Source organism: Heptranchias perlo, chromosome 8 (genome assembly GCF_035084215.1).
Source record: "Heptranchias perlo isolate sHepPer1 chromosome 8, sHepPer1.hap1, whole genome shotgun sequence".
NCBI classification, from domain to species: domain Eukaryota; kingdom Metazoa; phylum Chordata; class Chondrichthyes; order Hexanchiformes; family Hexanchidae; genus Heptranchias; species Heptranchias perlo.
Window position 1 is genome coordinate 6,022,449 of NC_090332.1, and position 17,764 is coordinate 6,040,212.

Sequence of the window (17,764 nt, forward strand, 5' to 3'; positions counted from 1 at the left end):
CTCTGTCTGTGTCTCTCCCTCTCTTTCCTCCCCCCCTCTCTCTTTCCCCCCCCCCCCCCCCCTACTGAGGTATGGTACCGGCAGCCCTTCAGTATCTCACCCATTTCGCCATCATTCATACGTGTATGTAGACTGAGTGAGATTGGGTTGTATGACTATGGAGAGCAGCCAAACCTAATCCTGTCCAACCAGTATCCAAATATGAACTAGCCAGCATGGGCCATTGGGTGGCCATCAGGATTAGGAGCACTGACTGAAGTCTCATCTTCTTTCTTCCACGACTCCCCACCGCCCCCCCCCCCCCTCCCCAACCCCCAGGCCATTTGTTGCACCCCGTTGCTAACTTGGTACAGATCAACTAACTGCAATCATTGGGCATCAACCACTGGACCTTTCCTGGTCTGAATGGCTTGGTATTACACCACATAGTACGAAGCCATTGGGACAGCCCAAAACTAGATATAATTTCTATGGGAATCATAGTGAACGGACAGCAGTAACGATCAGGTTCCATAGGAGGTTAATCAATTTAGTCACTATTTCTCAACCACCTTACCCACGCAGTGCAAAATAAAATTACAGTCTGACACATGTGATGTATACTGAGGAGAGTTTGGGAGGAGCAAATGTGTTTAAAGCTCGTATTGTACAGTAGCCCTTTTTCTTTGCAGTGCAGCAATGCAGAATTTATCATTATTGTTACTTGTGTGTTGAGTCTTTCAGCTGGAGTGAATTTAGTGCCAACCAGATTGCTAGCTGTTATGTAAATGGGGATATTCAAGGTTCTGCAATTCACCGGGCTTCTCCAAATAAGCTGTTAATCACCAGACTTGTTAAAGTAGAAGTTGGCCCAGTGACATCACGTGTAGGAGCACTAGTGGGGCCAGTGTGATGCTCTACAGGGTAGCAGGGTACAGGTCTGTGCTGGCACATCATCAATTGCTGATTAACCAATTGCTCGCTCACTCTTACCACCCATCTTTCCACTGTGGAAAAGAAAAGTAGTGGGGGAGTCACCTGAGACTGCCCTTCACAATTGGATGTAACAATTGCAGGTGCAGTTTAATGATATAAAATCTGCGATAGTATATTTTGGATGTAAGAACAGCATGGAAATATAGCCAAGATAGAGAAGCATGAGGAGGATAGAAGTAGACAGTGATTGGAGGGTCTAGAACAAAGGAGCGTAGAATTAAATACAGGGGGTTTAGGACCGAGATCAGGAGAATTTTTTTTTCTATTTTGCAGTATTGTGAGGCTGTGGAACACACAGCCAGAGTTAGGTGCATTTAAGCGGAAGCTAGATAAACACATGACTGAGAAAGAAATAGAAAGATATGCTGAGAGGGGCGGGAGGAGGCTCGTGTGGAGCATTAACACCGGCATAGACTAGCTGGGCCGAATAGCCTGTTTAGAATCATAGAAATTTACGGCACAGAAGGAGGCCATTCGGCCCATCGTGTCTGTGTCGGCTGAAAAAGAGTTTTCAAGCCTAATCCCACTTTCCAGCACTTGGTCCGTAGCCTTACAGGTTATGGCACTTCGGGTGCACATCCAAGTACTTTTTAAATGAGTTCAGGGTTTCTGCCTCTACCACCCTTTCAGGCAGTGCGTTCCAGACCCCCACCACCCTCTGGTTGAAAAAATTTCTCCTCAACCCCCCTCTAATCCTTCTACCAATTACTTTAAATCTATGGCCCCTGGTTATTGACCTCTCTGCTAAGGGACCTCTCTGTTTCTGTGCTGTAGACTCTATGTAATGGTTTGAAGTAGAGACCATAGTAATATTTAAGGATCGATTAGATAGGTGGCTGAAGGAAAGAGGGATATGGGAACAGCGGACACATGGGATTAGAACTGCAGCTCATTTGGAGGATAAACACATGGACTTGGTTGGGATGAACGGCCTGTTTCCACGTTGTAATTTATATATTAAAATTTTTTTCAAAGAGTCCATGTACATAAGCCACTAATAGCTAGCTTGCAGGTGTAGATGTGATCATAAAGGCTGCTGTGTGGATGCTGAGCTTCATCACAGAAGTATATGAAAGTAAGGAACTTACTGCAGTTATTCAGAATGCTGGTCAGACTCGGTTGGAATATTATTCCATTTTTGGCACCCCACATTGGAAATCCATTAACAGTTCACTAAAACAATCCCTAGAAAGGAGGAAGTCAGCTGTGATAAGAAAGTGAGCAAATTTTAATTATATTCCATGGCGGCGAGGGTAAGGGGTGATCTAATTCAGTTGTTCAAATAAATGAAAGGTATTAACTAGGTTAGATAGGGGAACAACTCTTTCCAGTAGTTGAGGAATCCGGAAAAAGGGGACACAGAATTAGAGTTAACCCAGTTAAAAGTGAATCTAAGAAAACTTCACACAAAGGGTTGTGAGAATGTCCAATGTGCTGTCCCAGGCGGTCACAGATGCAGAATCAATTGAGGTGTTTAAAAGGGAGATAGATATCTTGAAAATAAAGGTGTTGAAAAGTATGGAGAAAAAGCAGGAAATTGGGTCTGAAAGAATAGAACTGCCATGACTAGCAAAGTGATGGAGCAGACTCGATTTAGTCAAATGGCTTCTTAGGTATTCATTTAATATCTTCCAAGTTTAATAATCAACATGCAATTGTGACGCACTTATTGCTGAATATAGATCAGTTCCTGCTCCCTTTCTCCTCTCTTCCCTTCTCCCCAAACGTCACTTACATTTGTACTTTTCTGTCTTATTTTAGTGTTAACCCTCTACTGACTTTATTATGGAATAAGATTGTAGTTCTGTTTTGGTTATTTTTGCATATATTACAGATTAAGAATGTGAAAGTTTTTAAAACTAAATTAAAGGATATGAGATGGGGAACGTGTTCTGTTTACATATTTTGTTAACTCTCGTTGTACCCTTGTTTGGATGTGAAGTGCTGTTTAAGAGCAAGTGTGATTGTAGCGAGCTTTATACCCACCTCCATTCCTATCAGCAGTAGAACACGTGGCCTGTGCTGCAGTAGTGTAGAGTCATGTTGTTCTAACCAGTGGGTTTGCAGCTGATTTTCCAAGAGAAAAGTGAAGGTTATATGAATCGCTACAGGAAGGGGCCTAATGTAGCTGCTCCCATAGCTCACTTCTGCAGTCGACTGGCCATGAAGACCCATTTTCCCCCAGGATGTGGTATCTGCCGCTGGTCTACCTTGTAAAAGGGTTGCATCAGCACGCCTCCATGATGAGATGACGAGCTGATATATATGCCCTAGCCTTGCATTGTAATGTCATTAGTTGATATCATGATACCATTACATCACATTTGTCACTAGTGTTTTGCGAAAGCATTTTCCTTTTGCTGCGGTGCAATTGGAAAGTAAATTCCAGCGAGGCCACTATGACCCTTACGAGCTATTGTTACGCACTCTACCGGTCTGGGGTAGAGAGCAGCAGAGCCCTGAGGGCTTCTCTCCCCATCACCTCATAGCAGAGGAACCATGACCATATCTGGGGAAGCTGAAGGAAATAACTGGTTTTAAAGAATACACAGCTCTACGGAGGGAATATCTTGTCTTCACTCTCAAACTAATATCAAAAACTACAAGGAAGGTTATTGTATGGAATGAATATTTGAATGGGGTGCAACATTCCTTTTTGTCAGAAGTGATTTCAGACTAATACTGTTCCTATGTATTATCGATTTTATATCTAGTTTAATAATGGGTGTTGTATGCCCTATTGGCATCAAAATCATTGTATGATCTTTATAATTCAGGCAGTGGGAATATTGTTAAATGGGTGCATTTTAAAATTTTCTTTATTCAAAAATGTGAATAGTCGGATTATAGTTAAATGCCATTTGGAATTACTAATGGTAATGTCTGTTTTTCTCTTTTTTTTTCTCTTCCCCCACCCCATGACCCATACCCCTTTCCAAAAAATTGACTCACAGGACACAGCTATCGTTCACCCTGTTCCAATCCGCATGACTCCAAGTAAAATTCACATGCAAGAGATGGAGCTGAAAAGAATTGGAAGTGGTAACGAAAATGGCTGCTCCCATGTCTGTCTGTCTAATTCAGCATTTATTTCTGTGCTGACCATCGAAGTTTTAGTTGTGTTGCTATAATCTTCCTTAGTTCCAGAGAAAATGTAATTTTTTTTATATATTCACCTGTCCTAGCTTCCTAAAGAATGTCTTTTTTTTAAAAAAAATTCAAAAACAAATGATTTGTCAGCACCCTTTTTGCAACAGTTTATAAAATGGGAGACTCTTCCTCTCTGCTCAGTGGCATGGAGTAAGACTGCCTGTTCAGCCGTAGACTCTTGATGGGATGGGAGGGTGCAATTCTTCAGTATCTCTTCCATCGAGGCACAGCCTGCTTCCTGAACGAGAGCTGTGTGGATTGAATTCTGTTCTTTCCAAAAACCCTAGTGTTTAGCTCGTCTCCTGGGTTACCAAACGTGACCGTGAACAGATTAACTTTTTTATCTAATTCTGTTGTATTTTAGTTGTGGCTGGCAAAATTAATCAATGCTCTTCCAGGCTTTGCCTAACAGGTTTAGAGTTTGTAAATTGGATGAATTATCCATATCCAGTTCTGCTGGCTCAGTTGGTAAAGGCACTGCCTGGTGTTGTACTTAGCCATTCACAGTAGAGAGCCCCCTGCTCCATCCCCTGAGCTGTTCTGAGTTATGTGATCTCAGCTGGGTCAGCAAGTAGGCTTCCGTGCTCCTGGGCCAAGGAGGGGGGTTAAGTTAGCCAGAGTTCCTGCACCCAATCACTATCGAGAGGCTCCTGCTAGAAATTGCTTGTATGTGGATGTCTTGGGCTCAAAAAAGTTCTTTTTCCCCCCCCCAGGTTGAGTTTGCGATCTGCATTTATTTTCCCCCAACATCAACATGCATACACTATACCCTTTCCAAAAGGATTCACAGCTATGCATTCACTAGATTGATTCCTGGGATGAGAGTGTGGTCCTATGAGGAGAGATTGAGTAGAATGGGCCTATATCCTCTGGAGTTTAGAAGAATGAGAGATGATCTCATTGAAACGTATAAAATTCTTAGCAGGCTTGACAGAGTAGATGCTGAGAGGCTGTTTTCCCTGGCTGGAGAGTCCAGAACTTAGGGGTCGGCCATTTAAGACTGAGATGAGGAAAAATGTCTTCACTCAGAGGGTTGTGAATTTTTAGAATTCTCTACTCTAGAGGGTTGTGGATGCACTGTTGTTGAGTATATTCAAAACTGAGATCGATAGATTTTTGGACACTAAGGGAATCAAAGGATATGGGGATCGGGCGGGAAAGTGGAGTTGAGATAGAAGGTCAGCCATAATCTTACTGAATGGCGGAGCAGGTTCAAGGGGCCATATGGCCTATTCCTGTTCCTATTTCTTATGTTATGCTGCTCCCTGTCCTCTGCCAGTGTCTCTGTGGTTAATTTTGCAGTAGATTCTCTGCTAGTGGTGGAAATCTGAACCCCTCACCCACTTACTTAACAAATCTGTGCCTCCCACCCACACCAATTACATAAGTAAACTCTTGCCCCTCATGACACCTGCTCCCTAAGTGTTTTTTTTATCCCTTATGAATGCAGAAATAAAGAACTTATATTTTTTTGTTGTCTTAGTTCAATTGCCTCATGACAGGTTTTTAACAAACTGAAGGAGTATCCTAGGGTAGAAAATCACATTTGCCAGTTTGTGGTAGTGGGAGCAATGGGCAAAGGGCCATCAACTATATTAAATGCGGTATTTCAGACTGGACAGAATTAATGACCGTGCCCAATTGGACTTTGTTTACATCGGGTGCCATTTTAAGGGGTGAATAGGAAACTTTAAAGCAAGTGAGTTGGCAGACTTGTTCACAATCGCTTCTGTGTTAAATATTGAGCCTTTGGCCTTGACTATTCCCTTTTAACATAGTTTTGATGGGCGAGGCGACCCAGTGCAAAGCTGGCTATGGGAAGTGCTTCATGATTTTACTTGCACTGGATCCTTGTGGTTATTGATTACCATTTTCATTGAGGTTGTATTCGTATTACTGTATTTTACGTGTCTAAGTTTGAAACTAGAAACCTAATCAGGCGGCCAGATTTTCCCACAGCTACTGTCAGTTTAATTTGTCAGTGGTACATGAACAGTTCATAATGCTGGACTGTCCAAAAGGATTAATGAAATGCAAACGAACTTCATTTACTTTTTGAAAAATGAAGTGGGGTAGCGGCTTGTTGTACTTATAAGCATTCCCATGAATATCCCGCCTGAGGAGTGACAACTGTTCACTGGGCGCTCATACTACTTTTGATAGAGTGCATCCAGAGATCTGTTGTGAAACATACTGTAGCTGTGATGGAAATCATGGCCGAATTATGGGAGCGACTGATTGTATTTTCTTTTTATCTTGAATTGTGGTTGAAGAAATCCAAATGACTTGTATCATTGTTTTACAGAACTAACGCACCCAACTAGTCCTTTGCTTACAGACTCACCTGAGCTTTCAGAAGAGACTAAACTAGCTACCACTGTGAAATTTGTTGCAGGAAACACTGTAGGTAAGGGAAATAAATGCCTTGTATCACTTCATTTTCCACCCCAATATGATTACTTTTGGATTTTTTTTCGGTACGTAACGAGAACATGTTTCTGTAGCTTGTTTTTTATTTTAAAAATGAAAGCAGTTTTTGGTTGTTGACTATGACCTGGGAGGTTCTGTAGTACATTGTCTCCACCCAGTGGATTTTTTTAGTTCATATCCCATCTTTTAATTTGATTGGGCATTGTTTAGCTTCACTAGGCAAGTTTAGGCAGTTCTCGGCCTGGATGCTGGGTGGATCACTTGGCCTTACACGACTGCGAAGCTCTTTATGTTGCACGACGGTGGGAAAAGCCAGTGGTCAGATTGTGGTGGGTAGCCTCTGGAGCTGTGGAGAAACCCAAAGTCAGGTCACTTCCACTGGCTTTGGATGATTCATGAGAACTGGTACTGGGTAGCAGCTGAACTTGGCGGGAATGGGGCAGCATGCAAAGATGGACAAATAGGCAAGCCTTTATTTTGGTCAGCACATGCAGCAATCCATCGCCCTGCTTCCAGCGTTTTGTTTTGACCATATGGAATGAACATTTTCCCCGCCGGGATGCAGCCCATTTAGTGCAACTCATTTAGCAAAGCCCAGAGAACTTGGGGCAGACAGTAAGGGCCAAGGCTGGGATATCTCCCGAGTGCGCATGGGGTATTGCTGAAATTTAGCTGGTTAAAATCATGCAGCTTGCCAGCAGGAAGCACTGATAAGGTTCCAGCTGCTTGTATAGCCAGGATCATCCCTACGCATTGAAGCAAGGTCGGGAAGATTTCCCCACCCTCATTGTAGCTGGTCTAACCCCCTCCTAGCTCAACAATAAACTAGGCTGACAATGGACAGAGCCCTGGAGTATCATGGGCCTGCGCGACTTACCTATAGAATTGCCAAGTAGAGGATAGACATTGTTCCAATCCAAGGAGACCCAGCTTCTCTACCCCCAACCAGATGGTCACTTTTATTGCTTTGACTTACATTAACCTACTGACCCTAACCAAATTACTTGCTCTTTTTCTTCTCTCCTTTGCCCACCCACCATGCACGCAATTATGACTCTTCAAATATATTCTTCGGAATTTGCTTGCGAAATATTTTTTAAAATGGATTTGCTAGAATTTATACATTGTTATTGAGCATTTTTTTAAAATGTATTTGATTCAACATTTGATTCCTTTTCTCTATCAGCAGATGGCTACAGTAGTTCAGATTCATTTGTTTCAGAGTCTGAGCAGATCGGAAACAGCGTAACTCGGCAACGGTAAGTGGAGGTCTCTCTAGGGAGTTTCTAGGATTGTGGCTTTATGGAATTAAATTAGTGTATGGAGAAGAGTATATTATGATTAATATGTTTTTCTGGAGAGTTTTTTTTTTAAAAACCGTAATGGACTTAATTCTGTGGAAAAAGTGCCTGATCACGAGGGTGAAAGCATACATTACCGTCTCAGACATGTTTGTGCTCTGCACAGTTCGCATTCAGGCACTTCCCCAGACAACACGCTCAAGACTGCTGCACCTCCTCCACCTCCACCAAGACCCCAGCCTTCACATTCGAGATCTTCGTCCCTAGATATGAACAGAACCTTTTCTGCCAGCAACACAGGTGGGGAATCTTATCGCAAAGATTTTGTTTGTCACGTCATGCAGGATATTTAAAATGCTGTGTGGTTAAATTTAAAATTTTGGTCGTGGCAACTCTAATGGCGCACAAAAGGAATCGCCTGCTGGTGTGAAGCTAGGTCAGTTTGTGTAATTTGCAAGGCAGATGTGACGTGTTTTTGAGAATATCTAGTGATCGTTTTTGTGTTTTTTTTTCATACTGCTGCTCTGAAGGGCAACCACAAGCTGGAGTTGTTGCCTATCCCCCTGCAGTGCCCCCAAGACCTCAACCTACACAGGTAAGTGGATTAACTCTTTGGAACTGAGTTTTGAAGGTATACTGTTGGGTGTGTGGTTTGGATCGAATTACTTGTATGTCCTTAATATGATATTTAGCTTAGATTGTGCAGCCTGGTGATGCAGTTTAACATAACCTTTTTACTCTACAGAATGTGTAAATTCTTATCGTAAAAGAAAGCATCTGACAATTTTCAAGCTCCCACTGCATTCACCTGTCCTTGCTGCACCATCACATCTCCCACTCCTATTCTGGGATGGTGCAAGTTCAGTATATGAGATGTCAAAACAAAAATGGGATGTTGTGGATGTAACAGGTGGTTGTCCCAAAGGAGCCTGCACTTTTAAACAGGGATGGCAATGAGACTCACTGAAAGTGTCACTGCTCACTGAATACAGAGCTGTAAGTAAAAAGCTACGGCCCGAAAGGGACACTGATAGAATTGAGGCTCTGAAGGTATCGCCCACACTTAACTGTGCTACGGGGCCCCATCCAAGGAAGAGGCGCCCTAGTTTTTACAAACCTGCCACAGCAACCAACAAGAGTCTTGAAAAGTGCGGCAGCGGTTGGGGAGGGGAGGCATCGAGAAAATGTAATGAAATTTAGGCTTCCGGCCTGGAATTTCGTGAAAAGACGTAACTGCCGACTGACGGCGATCTTCCTGCTGGCGAGTTACGCTGAAATTTCCTGAGAATCTCGTTAGCATACGGCAGAATGTAAAACTTGGTGTTAAACATGCGGGAATCAGTGTGGACAAACCAGGGTCCGAAGAAAGCGCTGGATTTATGCTATGTTCCTCCTTTTTGTCCCCACTCTGTGCAGAAAAATTAATGTTTCATGTCATCAAACAATCATTTAAATGCACATTAGACACAGCATGTTTAAGAAAATGCAATCGTACAAGTTTTTCAGTTTTTAGTACATCGTTTTGGTGCTATGAAGTTGCGAAGATACAGAAAATACATTGCAGGTCTCAGAATTTTTAAAGTAGTTTTTGACTATTTTTAGCAAACTGTCTTAAATTGTCACAGCAATCATTTGTGCCTCATGGACTGACTTAAATTTAAATCGATGTGCAATGTTCCGTTCATTGCAGTGCACAGAGTGAAATGCATCTCTAAAGCTGTGCTGCCTGTCATCTAGGTCACCGTGCCTCCATTACATCGGTCGGCGGAGACTGATGGTCACGCAGCACATCCCAGCACCTCGCCTCACCAGATCCCAGAGCAGCCAAACTTTGCTGATTTCCGTCAGTTTGAAGCATTTATATCAAAGAGTACAGATCAGCAAATAGATGACTCGGACAAGCATTCAGAAACCATTCAGGTGAGCGTATTTGAACTTGTTCATCTCATTGGTCTACATGTGTGATAAAGCCTGTATTTAATCAACTTTAATTATCTTTTTAGGTTGAAAAACCTTCAGATCCAGCAGGGACCCTGAGAACAGCAAAGCTAGATGGTTCTAGTGATGAAAAGGCAACTGGAAATGCAGTACGTAGAATCCTTGATTAAGCTATTTATAATAACTGCACCGTCTGTTTGCTTTTTTGTTATCCTTTCCCCTTCTTACCCCAACTAGCAAGTTTGTTCGTTATGGCTGCTCGCCAGTCAGTGTAGCAAAATGGGGGAGGGTCTGACTGAGTCACCTCAGGGTGCTCCTGCACTCCTCTTAGTGTTAGGTTACAGAGTAACATTTACATATAGGAACAGGAGTAGGTCATTCAGCCCCTCGAGCCTGTTCCGCCATTCAATTAGATCTGTATCTTAACTCCATCTTCCCGCCTTGGTTCCATAATCCCTTTATACCCATACCGAACAAAAATCTATCAATCTCAGTTTTAAAATTTTCAATTGACCTCCCAGCTGCAACAGCTTTTTGGGGAGAGAGTTCCAGATTTCCACTACCCTTTGTGTGAAGAAGTGCTTCTTGAAATCACCCCTGAATGACTTAACTCTAATTTTAAGGTTATACCCCCTTGTTCTGGACTCCCCCACCAAAGGAAATAGTTTCTCTCTATCTACCCTATCAAATCCTTTAATCATCTTAAACACCTCAATTAGATCATCCCTTAATCTTCTATATTCAAGGGAATACAAGCCTAGTCTATGCAACCGATCCTCATAATTTAACCCTTTTAGCCCCGGTATCATTCTGGTAAATCTGCGCTGCATCCCCTCCAAGGCCAATATATCCTTCCTGAGGTGCGGTGCCCAGAACTGAATGCAGTCTTCCAGATGGGGCCCAACCAGAGCTCTGCACAGCCGTAAGATAACTTCCTCCCTTTTGTATTCCAACCCTTTTGAGATAAAGGACAACGTTCCATTAGCCTTTTAAATTATTTTTTATACCTGTCCACTAGCTTTTAGTGATTTCTGTACATCTTCACCGTCCCTGAACTCGAGCTTATCCAAAACTCTGCTGCCCGCATCCTAACTTGCACCAAGTCCCTTTCACCAATCACCTACATTTGCTTCCGGTCCGGCAAGCCTCAATTTTAAAATTCTCATCCTTTTTTTCAAATCCCTCCATGGCCTCGCCCCTCCCTATCTCTGTAACCTCCTCCAGACCTACAACCAATCAAATAATTGAAACTCAGATAGCGAGCTCAGTTCCAATTTCGCTTTTCCTTTTTGAGCTCCCAGAAGTTCCTCATTGCCTCTGTTTGCGTTTGAAAAGGCCCAACAGTTTTGTATGTTCGTAAATTTCTTTTTTAAACGCTGCGATGTTGATAGTTGTACATATTTCCTGAGTTTTACAGAAGATGTATCAGTGATTTAACCAGTTGCTTAAGGAGTAAAACCTTTGCAGCGTTCATTAAAAGACAACTGAGACATCTGCAGCACTCCTCACTTGCAGAGAGATACATCAGAGAACCATGCAGTGTGAAGGATAAAAATGGACACCCCGGGAGAAAAACCAAAGATTGTGGGGGAGAATCTAAATCAAAGACACCTAAAACCTATCATTCAGCTGAAACAGGAATTAGCTATTAAAAAAATAATTTTGGAATATTATTAATCCGATCTTTTTAATTACAGGTTAAAAGTACAACATCTCTTGTCCCTCCTCCAAAGCCCGTTCGCAGAAGACTGAAGTCTGATGACGAGCTTCGTGCTGAACCAGACGAGCTTGCCCAGAAAACCAGTGTAATTAATACCGTGCTATCCACTCAGTCATCAATTCCAAGGTAGATGTAATTCTGTTTCATTCCCTTACCCATCCAGATGGTGATTTCTCCATGACTGGCGCCCTGTGATCAATCAATGCGCCATGTTGGATCTAGATGTATGTCTAACCAGTTGGCGATCCAGTTCAACTCTCCAAGTTGTCTGCATTGTCAATTAATTTTCAGTATTAAGTTTATTCTATCTTCCCTTTTGGTATTCCCTCTGTTGCGCACTCCTCCCAAATGAGGAGCAGTTTCTTCACCCGTCACTGCTGGAATATAATTTGGCTACTGGATGCAAAAGAGCGTGCTGGGGTGGCTCGCTACAAATGTTCTTTTCTCCTCTAGCCTCTTTCTCCCACCCCCCTCCCCCCACCTTCTCAAAACGGTAAGTGCCTGATCTCTGCTTGGCACTTCCCCAGCGGGCTGTGCTTGCTGAGTCGTTGAATATGTTCAAGGCTGAGATAGATAGATTTTTAGACTCTAGGGGAATCAAGGGATGTGGGGACCAGGCAGGAAAGTGGAGTCGAGGTTGAAGATCAGTCATGATCTGATTGAATAGCGGAGCAGGCTCGAGGGGCCGTATGGCCTACCCCTGCTCCTATTTTTTATGTTCTCAATAGTTCAGCTGAGAGTGGTGACTTGCCACTCAATGAATTTATGGGAATGAAAAAAGTGCCATAGCTCCAATATTCTGTGTAACCTTTGCCTGCAAATGTAATGTTTATAAAGAGTGAAAGCTGCAGCAGCTCAATAATATTGTCCGTTCATCTCTTGGGACTTGAATTTGAATCCAGTTCAAATTAATGAGTTGAGGGCCTCTTCCTCTCTCCGCCCGCCCACCCCCCAATTATTTTGGTAGTCCCAAACTGATTGCTAATTGTGGCAAATCCAGAATATCCAGCTGTCAATGTTTTGTGTTGCTGAGGCTGTTAATGGGGGAATGGGGAAGTGTCATATTGATGAGTCAGTGACTTAAATCCAGTCTCTTGAGGTTGGAACTCAGCTGTGTTGGTGCAGAACAGGATCTTTACTTTGCTGTACGTGACGTAGGAGTGTCACTAATAATGGCCTTATACAAAGTATTGATCATTACCTTGTTAACATTTCTTCCCCCTACTTGTACTTTGCACGCACCAGAAAAATTCGACCCGGGAGTTTAAATGGATTTCTAGTTGCAGGATCCCAGCTGGACTGGAGGTGCACTCAGAAGTGACAAAGGTGGGACCAGACCGACTGGGTTCTGTTTTACAGAGCGCTGCTACACATTGCCAGTTTGTGGGCCAGCTACCCCCTCCTTCACTGTGTGGGGAGCAGAAACGAGCTGCTACCAAAGTAGGGCTGGGATGTGAGAGGGGGAAAAATATTAATGCACCTTATTTAATTTTAGGTCAGTTGGCAAAGATAAAAAGTCTATTCAGGCTTCAATCAGAAGAAATAAGGAAACTAACACGGTGTTAGCCAGACTCAACAGTGAATTACAACAACAGCTGAAGGTAGGGAGCGATTGGGATGCACCAAGTCTGCTTTATGATGCAATGTTGCTGAAACCTAGAGAGTCAACTAAATCAGTATATAGCAATGCTTGTGACACTTTGAGCAGCAAATTAGAATAGTCTGCCTTTAACAACAACTTGCATTTATACAGTGCCTTTAATGTAGTAAAACGGTCCAAGGCGCTTCACTAGAGCATTACCAATCAAAAGGTGCCTTCCTTCAGATCATGTCAAATGAAGATATTGAAGGCCCTTGGGATGGGCTTTAAATGGAGAGCACATCAGAACAATTGGATAAACTCCCTAAAGGGCTTAATATTCCAAGCATCCATTAAAAAAGGGCACGGAATACCCCCATTAGTTCAGTAACATTTTCCGCCTCCCAATTAAGGGTTGCTCATTATTTCTCAGGATAATGGCTGGTGCCCCTCGGGGCGATGGCCGATGTGCCTCACGCTGAGTTGTGCCATGCTGCAAGTTCCTCTTTTTTTTTCTCCAGGCTGCCTGCGAGAAATGGGTGGAAAATGGGGAGAGAGAGAGAGAGAGAGAGAAAGAGTGTCAGCCAGTTCCACTTCGATGCATCAGGGAGAAAGAACAGGATGCAGGAGTAATAAAAGGATTTGGGGAGAACCAGTGAAAGTGCATGCTCTGAGAAAAGTGAGGTGTGAAGAATTAACCAAAGCCTTTTTGTTCCCCTCCCCTCCCTCCCTCCCTCCCGGGCTATCTATCGTCATAGGATGTGCTTGAGGAGAGAATATCTCTGGAGGTGCAGCTGGAACAGCTTCGGCCATTTTCGCACTTGTAACGGAGGAGCTTGCTGACCCGTGGATGAGGCTAAAAACCGTGTTTGTTCCGGGTGTGTCACTGGACGTCCCTCCCTACAGGCAGCTTATCTGTGTTCAGCTTCGCCAGTCTACTATACAGCGATAGTTTACATGGTCAATTTCATCAAGCTGCACATTTGCCACTTGGGTGCCGTTTGTATCAGAGGAGGCGGGGGTCAGGGTGGGGGGGTCAGGGTGGGGAGTGCGGGGGGATAAACTAAGAGGGAGTTATAAAGCTGATGGGCATTGAGGCCCTGGGTGTGGGGGAGGGGGAATTTGCATCAGTTTTGATTCTACAGAAGAGCAAATAATTTCACCACCTCTCCCAGAACAGTCCACGTTACAGAAACAGACTTAACAACCGGAGAGGTCCTAAATAAGCTAAATGTTCCAAGATGGCCTGTTGAATCCTCTGGACTTGCTGGAGTTGAAGGAGAGTAGCTACCAGCCAGCTGCAACATTGAAGCACCCATGTTCAGTAGGCAATCTCCTTAACTGGTATGTAGTTTTGGGAAATGTTATTTTGATAGAATTATTGTGGCCACTGCAAGGCAAGGGATGGAAGAGCTTTGCTTGTGTGGGATATTGTCTCCAGTATCAGTGTTCAAAGGGGCGTCTCTAAATGTTTCTCTCCTACCCCTGAATTTACATTGCTTTTCCTTTTGGGTGAGAAGTGAGTTTCAACTCTTTGTTTTAGCAGCTTGTGTGTGAAAATGGCTCGCCTTGCCCCTTCACTTTCAGACCATTCAAAAAATATTTTTCCCAATGCATGACTGCAGTAAAACACTAAGAATGCAGTATCCCCAAACATTTGGAACAACCCCTGGGGATATGTAATGAAATATTTTGCACTACTGAAGTATAAGTGTATTCATGTGTTTTAAGGTATGGTTCAAAACCACTTTTTAATTGGAGGGTGTTAAAGATAATATATGTTTGGAGTTGGGGTGAGAATTTAGAGACAGCCGCTAAGGTTTTATTTCTAAAAAAATATAAGACAGTCAGTCATTAAGGACTAACCACCTGTTGTGTTTATGTTGAAACAAGCTGTTGGTTTGAGTATGTCAAGATGCTCATGGGTGAGCTGGCCTTTTTAAATTGAGTGCACTGGACTCGCTAATGAAGCTGCTGTGTAGCCGTATCCCAGTGGCTTAACTGTTTCGTACAGTACAAGAACACAGACTGCTGCAAGTGCCCCCACAGTTGCAGGGGGCGGAGGGGGGGTGGTGGGTATTTGGCTTTGCCACCCCATCTATCTCTGCCGCCCTGTCACCTCGTAGGATACATCAGTCAAAAGAAACTGGACCTAAAACAGCAGTCGCACCTCAGAGAAGGAAAGAGCAAGTGCTGTTTGTTTTATTGCTGTACCATGTATCTTGTAAACATTCACGGGGGAATCAATTAGTGTGTGGCGCACACTCGTGTGGGGGGCGGGGTATGTGTGTGGAGCCTTGGGTGTACATATAAAATGCCACCACACGAGGCGGATCTGTGTGCAGTTTGTACGTGTTATGCATTAAACAGGTGAATCTATGCTCCTCTTCCCCCTCCTCCGAAATGACTTGATAGTATGTGGGGTTTGTGCAGTAACACAGTATGTGGGGATAAATGGTGGTGATTTGGGAAATAAAACTTTTTTGGTTTTTGTGTGTGTCTGTGTATGTGTGTGTTAATGACTTGCAGTTCTGTGCTTTCTCACAACACAGCCTCTATCTGCATGTTACTGACTGACTTCCACTTGTTACATTTTCATTCCACCTACATAGCCTTCTGAGTACTGGATAAATACTATCCACCTCCCTGACACCGGTAAAAGTGATCCTCTTTAAATTTAATACTGGGAGTTTAATCGAAAATTGTACAGAACTAGAGAATATTTCTTTAAATTATTATGCGAAGAGTGAGATTTTATAATTAAGTTTGACTTCAGTGTTCAGTACTCTAAGGGTTCATGTGATTTGCAATTTCTTATCTCTGAATATATAACCTCATCTCTTTGTAAAAAGTCTTTTTCTTTAAATTTGGGACTATCTTTGGTTTCAGTAACATCTCTTCTTCAAGCCTTACTGTTCTGGCTTTGTAGTTTAAAGGAGGGGGAGGGACAGACAGGGAGGAGAGGCTTCCTATTCTGATCCAATGAGAGCCTTCTTGCTATACAGGTCAATGTACTGTATAAGGGGTATGATGTAAATTGTATGATACACACTTTTGATCTTGTATGTAAATTTCCATTAAATTGCTGACTAACAGCAAATCTATTTAATTGCTTATTCTAGCTCTGGGATCTTAGATGTTAAACTGCATGGATGTATCTTGGCAGAGCAAACTAGCAACTGTGATTTTTACACAAATAAAACAGCACAATATTTTATCTGACTGCTTGCCCAATTCTCCGTTCATTTACTGTTTTCTTGAATTCTGTTCCTTGACGGAACTGCTAATGTCCAATCTGCAGCTGTAATTCATGGGTGTGATGGTGTTACACAAAACCTGTGAAGACAGGTAGAGAATTTTCGTGTGATCCATTGTTTTCAAAGAAAATTAATATTACTGTAGCCCTGACCTGGGATCTAATATAGGGTCTTTATGATGAGGTCTGCAGTACATCACATGGCTAATTTATCTTCCAACTGCCGTCATAAACTCCTCTCCGTCCAATCAAACCCTGAGAGAGTGCCATAGAAATGTGTGAAATTTCACGCACCATCCCGACCGGACTGCAGTGGTTCAAGAAGGCGGCTCACCACCACCTTCTCGAGGGCAACTAGGGACAGGTAATAAATGCTGGCCTTGCCAGCAAAGCCCACATCCCCAGAATTAATTTTTAAAAGTGAGCAGCTAGATGGTGTAGAAAAGGTTAATCCTGAGCACTATTTCAAGATAAACCACAACTGCAGGACAAGAAGACATGGGTATGAACTGGTAAAAGACAAGTTCGGGACTGAAGTCAGGAAGGACTTCACACAGTGATCAATACCTGGAATGGTGTTTCTGGTATGGCAGTGGAAGAGAAAACTCGTTACTCTAGACGCAATTGGATATTGCGATGGGACTATAGGTTTCTATAAAAGGATGAGTTAGATGGGCTGAATAGTGACTAGTATGCTAAAAATGTAATACATCCTGACTGTCCTGTGGTTAGCTGCATATTATCATACAGACTTGCAGTGCCTATGTCAGTTGCTGCTTCTTTGAGCACATCATCTACATGGAGCCATCAGTGTTTGCTAAGACACCTCACCATCAACATTTTTTTTTGCATGTAAACGAAACTAAACTTTTTTCCCTTCCAGCTCCACCATGGCTCAGTAACTGATGAAACCAGCAGAAGGGAAGTTGGCGAGCACATCTAAACCCAGTGACCTGCAGTATTGGAAAATATGATTAAATACTGTTCTGTCGTGGGGAATTGTGAATGGTTCCTGATATAGTGCATGGCATCACTGTAATATTGGTTCTTACTGATGTCTTTCAGATGAGGCGTTGAACCAATGTTTAATCTGCCCTTGGGAGGATGTAAAAGATGCCACGGCACTATTTCGAATAAGATCAGGGGAGTTCTCCCCGGTGTCCTGGCTAATATTTATCTCTCAATCAACATCACTTTTTTTTAAAAAAAGATTATCCGGTCATTATCACATTGCTGTTTGTGGGAGCTTGCTGTGTGGAAATTGGCTGCCATGTTTCCTACATTACAACAGTGACTGCACTTCAAAAGTACTTCATTGGCTGTAAAGCGCTTTGGGATGTCCTGAGGTCATGAAAGGCGCTATATAAATGCAAGTCTTTTTACACGAGCCCAGCATCAACTAGGTGGGGTACAGG

At 43.0% G+C, this 17,764-nt stretch overlaps 1 protein-coding gene across 6 annotated transcripts in view; it reads left to right on the plus strand.

Annotated features, from left to right (window-relative positions):
• The window catches only part of reps1 (RALBP1 associated Eps domain containing 1), a 59,758-nt gene extending 45,645 nt beyond the window's left edge, over positions 1 to 14,113 (plus strand). For 4 of the 6 annotated variants that reach the window (XM_067988565.1, XM_067988568.1, XM_067988569.1 and 1 more), the window contains 10 exons: positions 3,930 to 4,017; positions 6,431 to 6,532; positions 7,742 to 7,814; positions 8,023 to 8,156; positions 8,387 to 8,451; positions 9,594 to 9,776; positions 9,860 to 9,943; positions 11,492 to 11,640; positions 13,010 to 13,115; positions 13,852 to 14,113. In XM_067988565.1, coding sequence (XP_067844666.1) covers positions 3,930 to 4,017; positions 6,431 to 6,532; positions 7,742 to 7,814; positions 8,023 to 8,156; positions 8,387 to 8,451; positions 9,594 to 9,776; positions 9,860 to 9,943; positions 11,492 to 11,640; positions 13,010 to 13,115; positions 13,852 to 13,920 — 1,053 coding nt within the window. In that variant the 3' untranslated portion in view covers positions 13,921 to 14,113. The remainder of the gene's footprint in view (positions 1 to 3,929; positions 4,018 to 6,430; positions 6,533 to 7,741; positions 7,815 to 8,022; positions 8,157 to 8,386; positions 8,452 to 9,593; positions 9,777 to 9,859; positions 9,944 to 11,491; positions 11,641 to 13,009; positions 13,116 to 13,851) is intronic. The other 2 variants (XM_067988567.1, XM_067988570.1) reach the window with 1 other exon arrangement.
• The last annotated feature ends 3,651 nt before the right edge of the window (positions 14,114 to 17,764 follow it).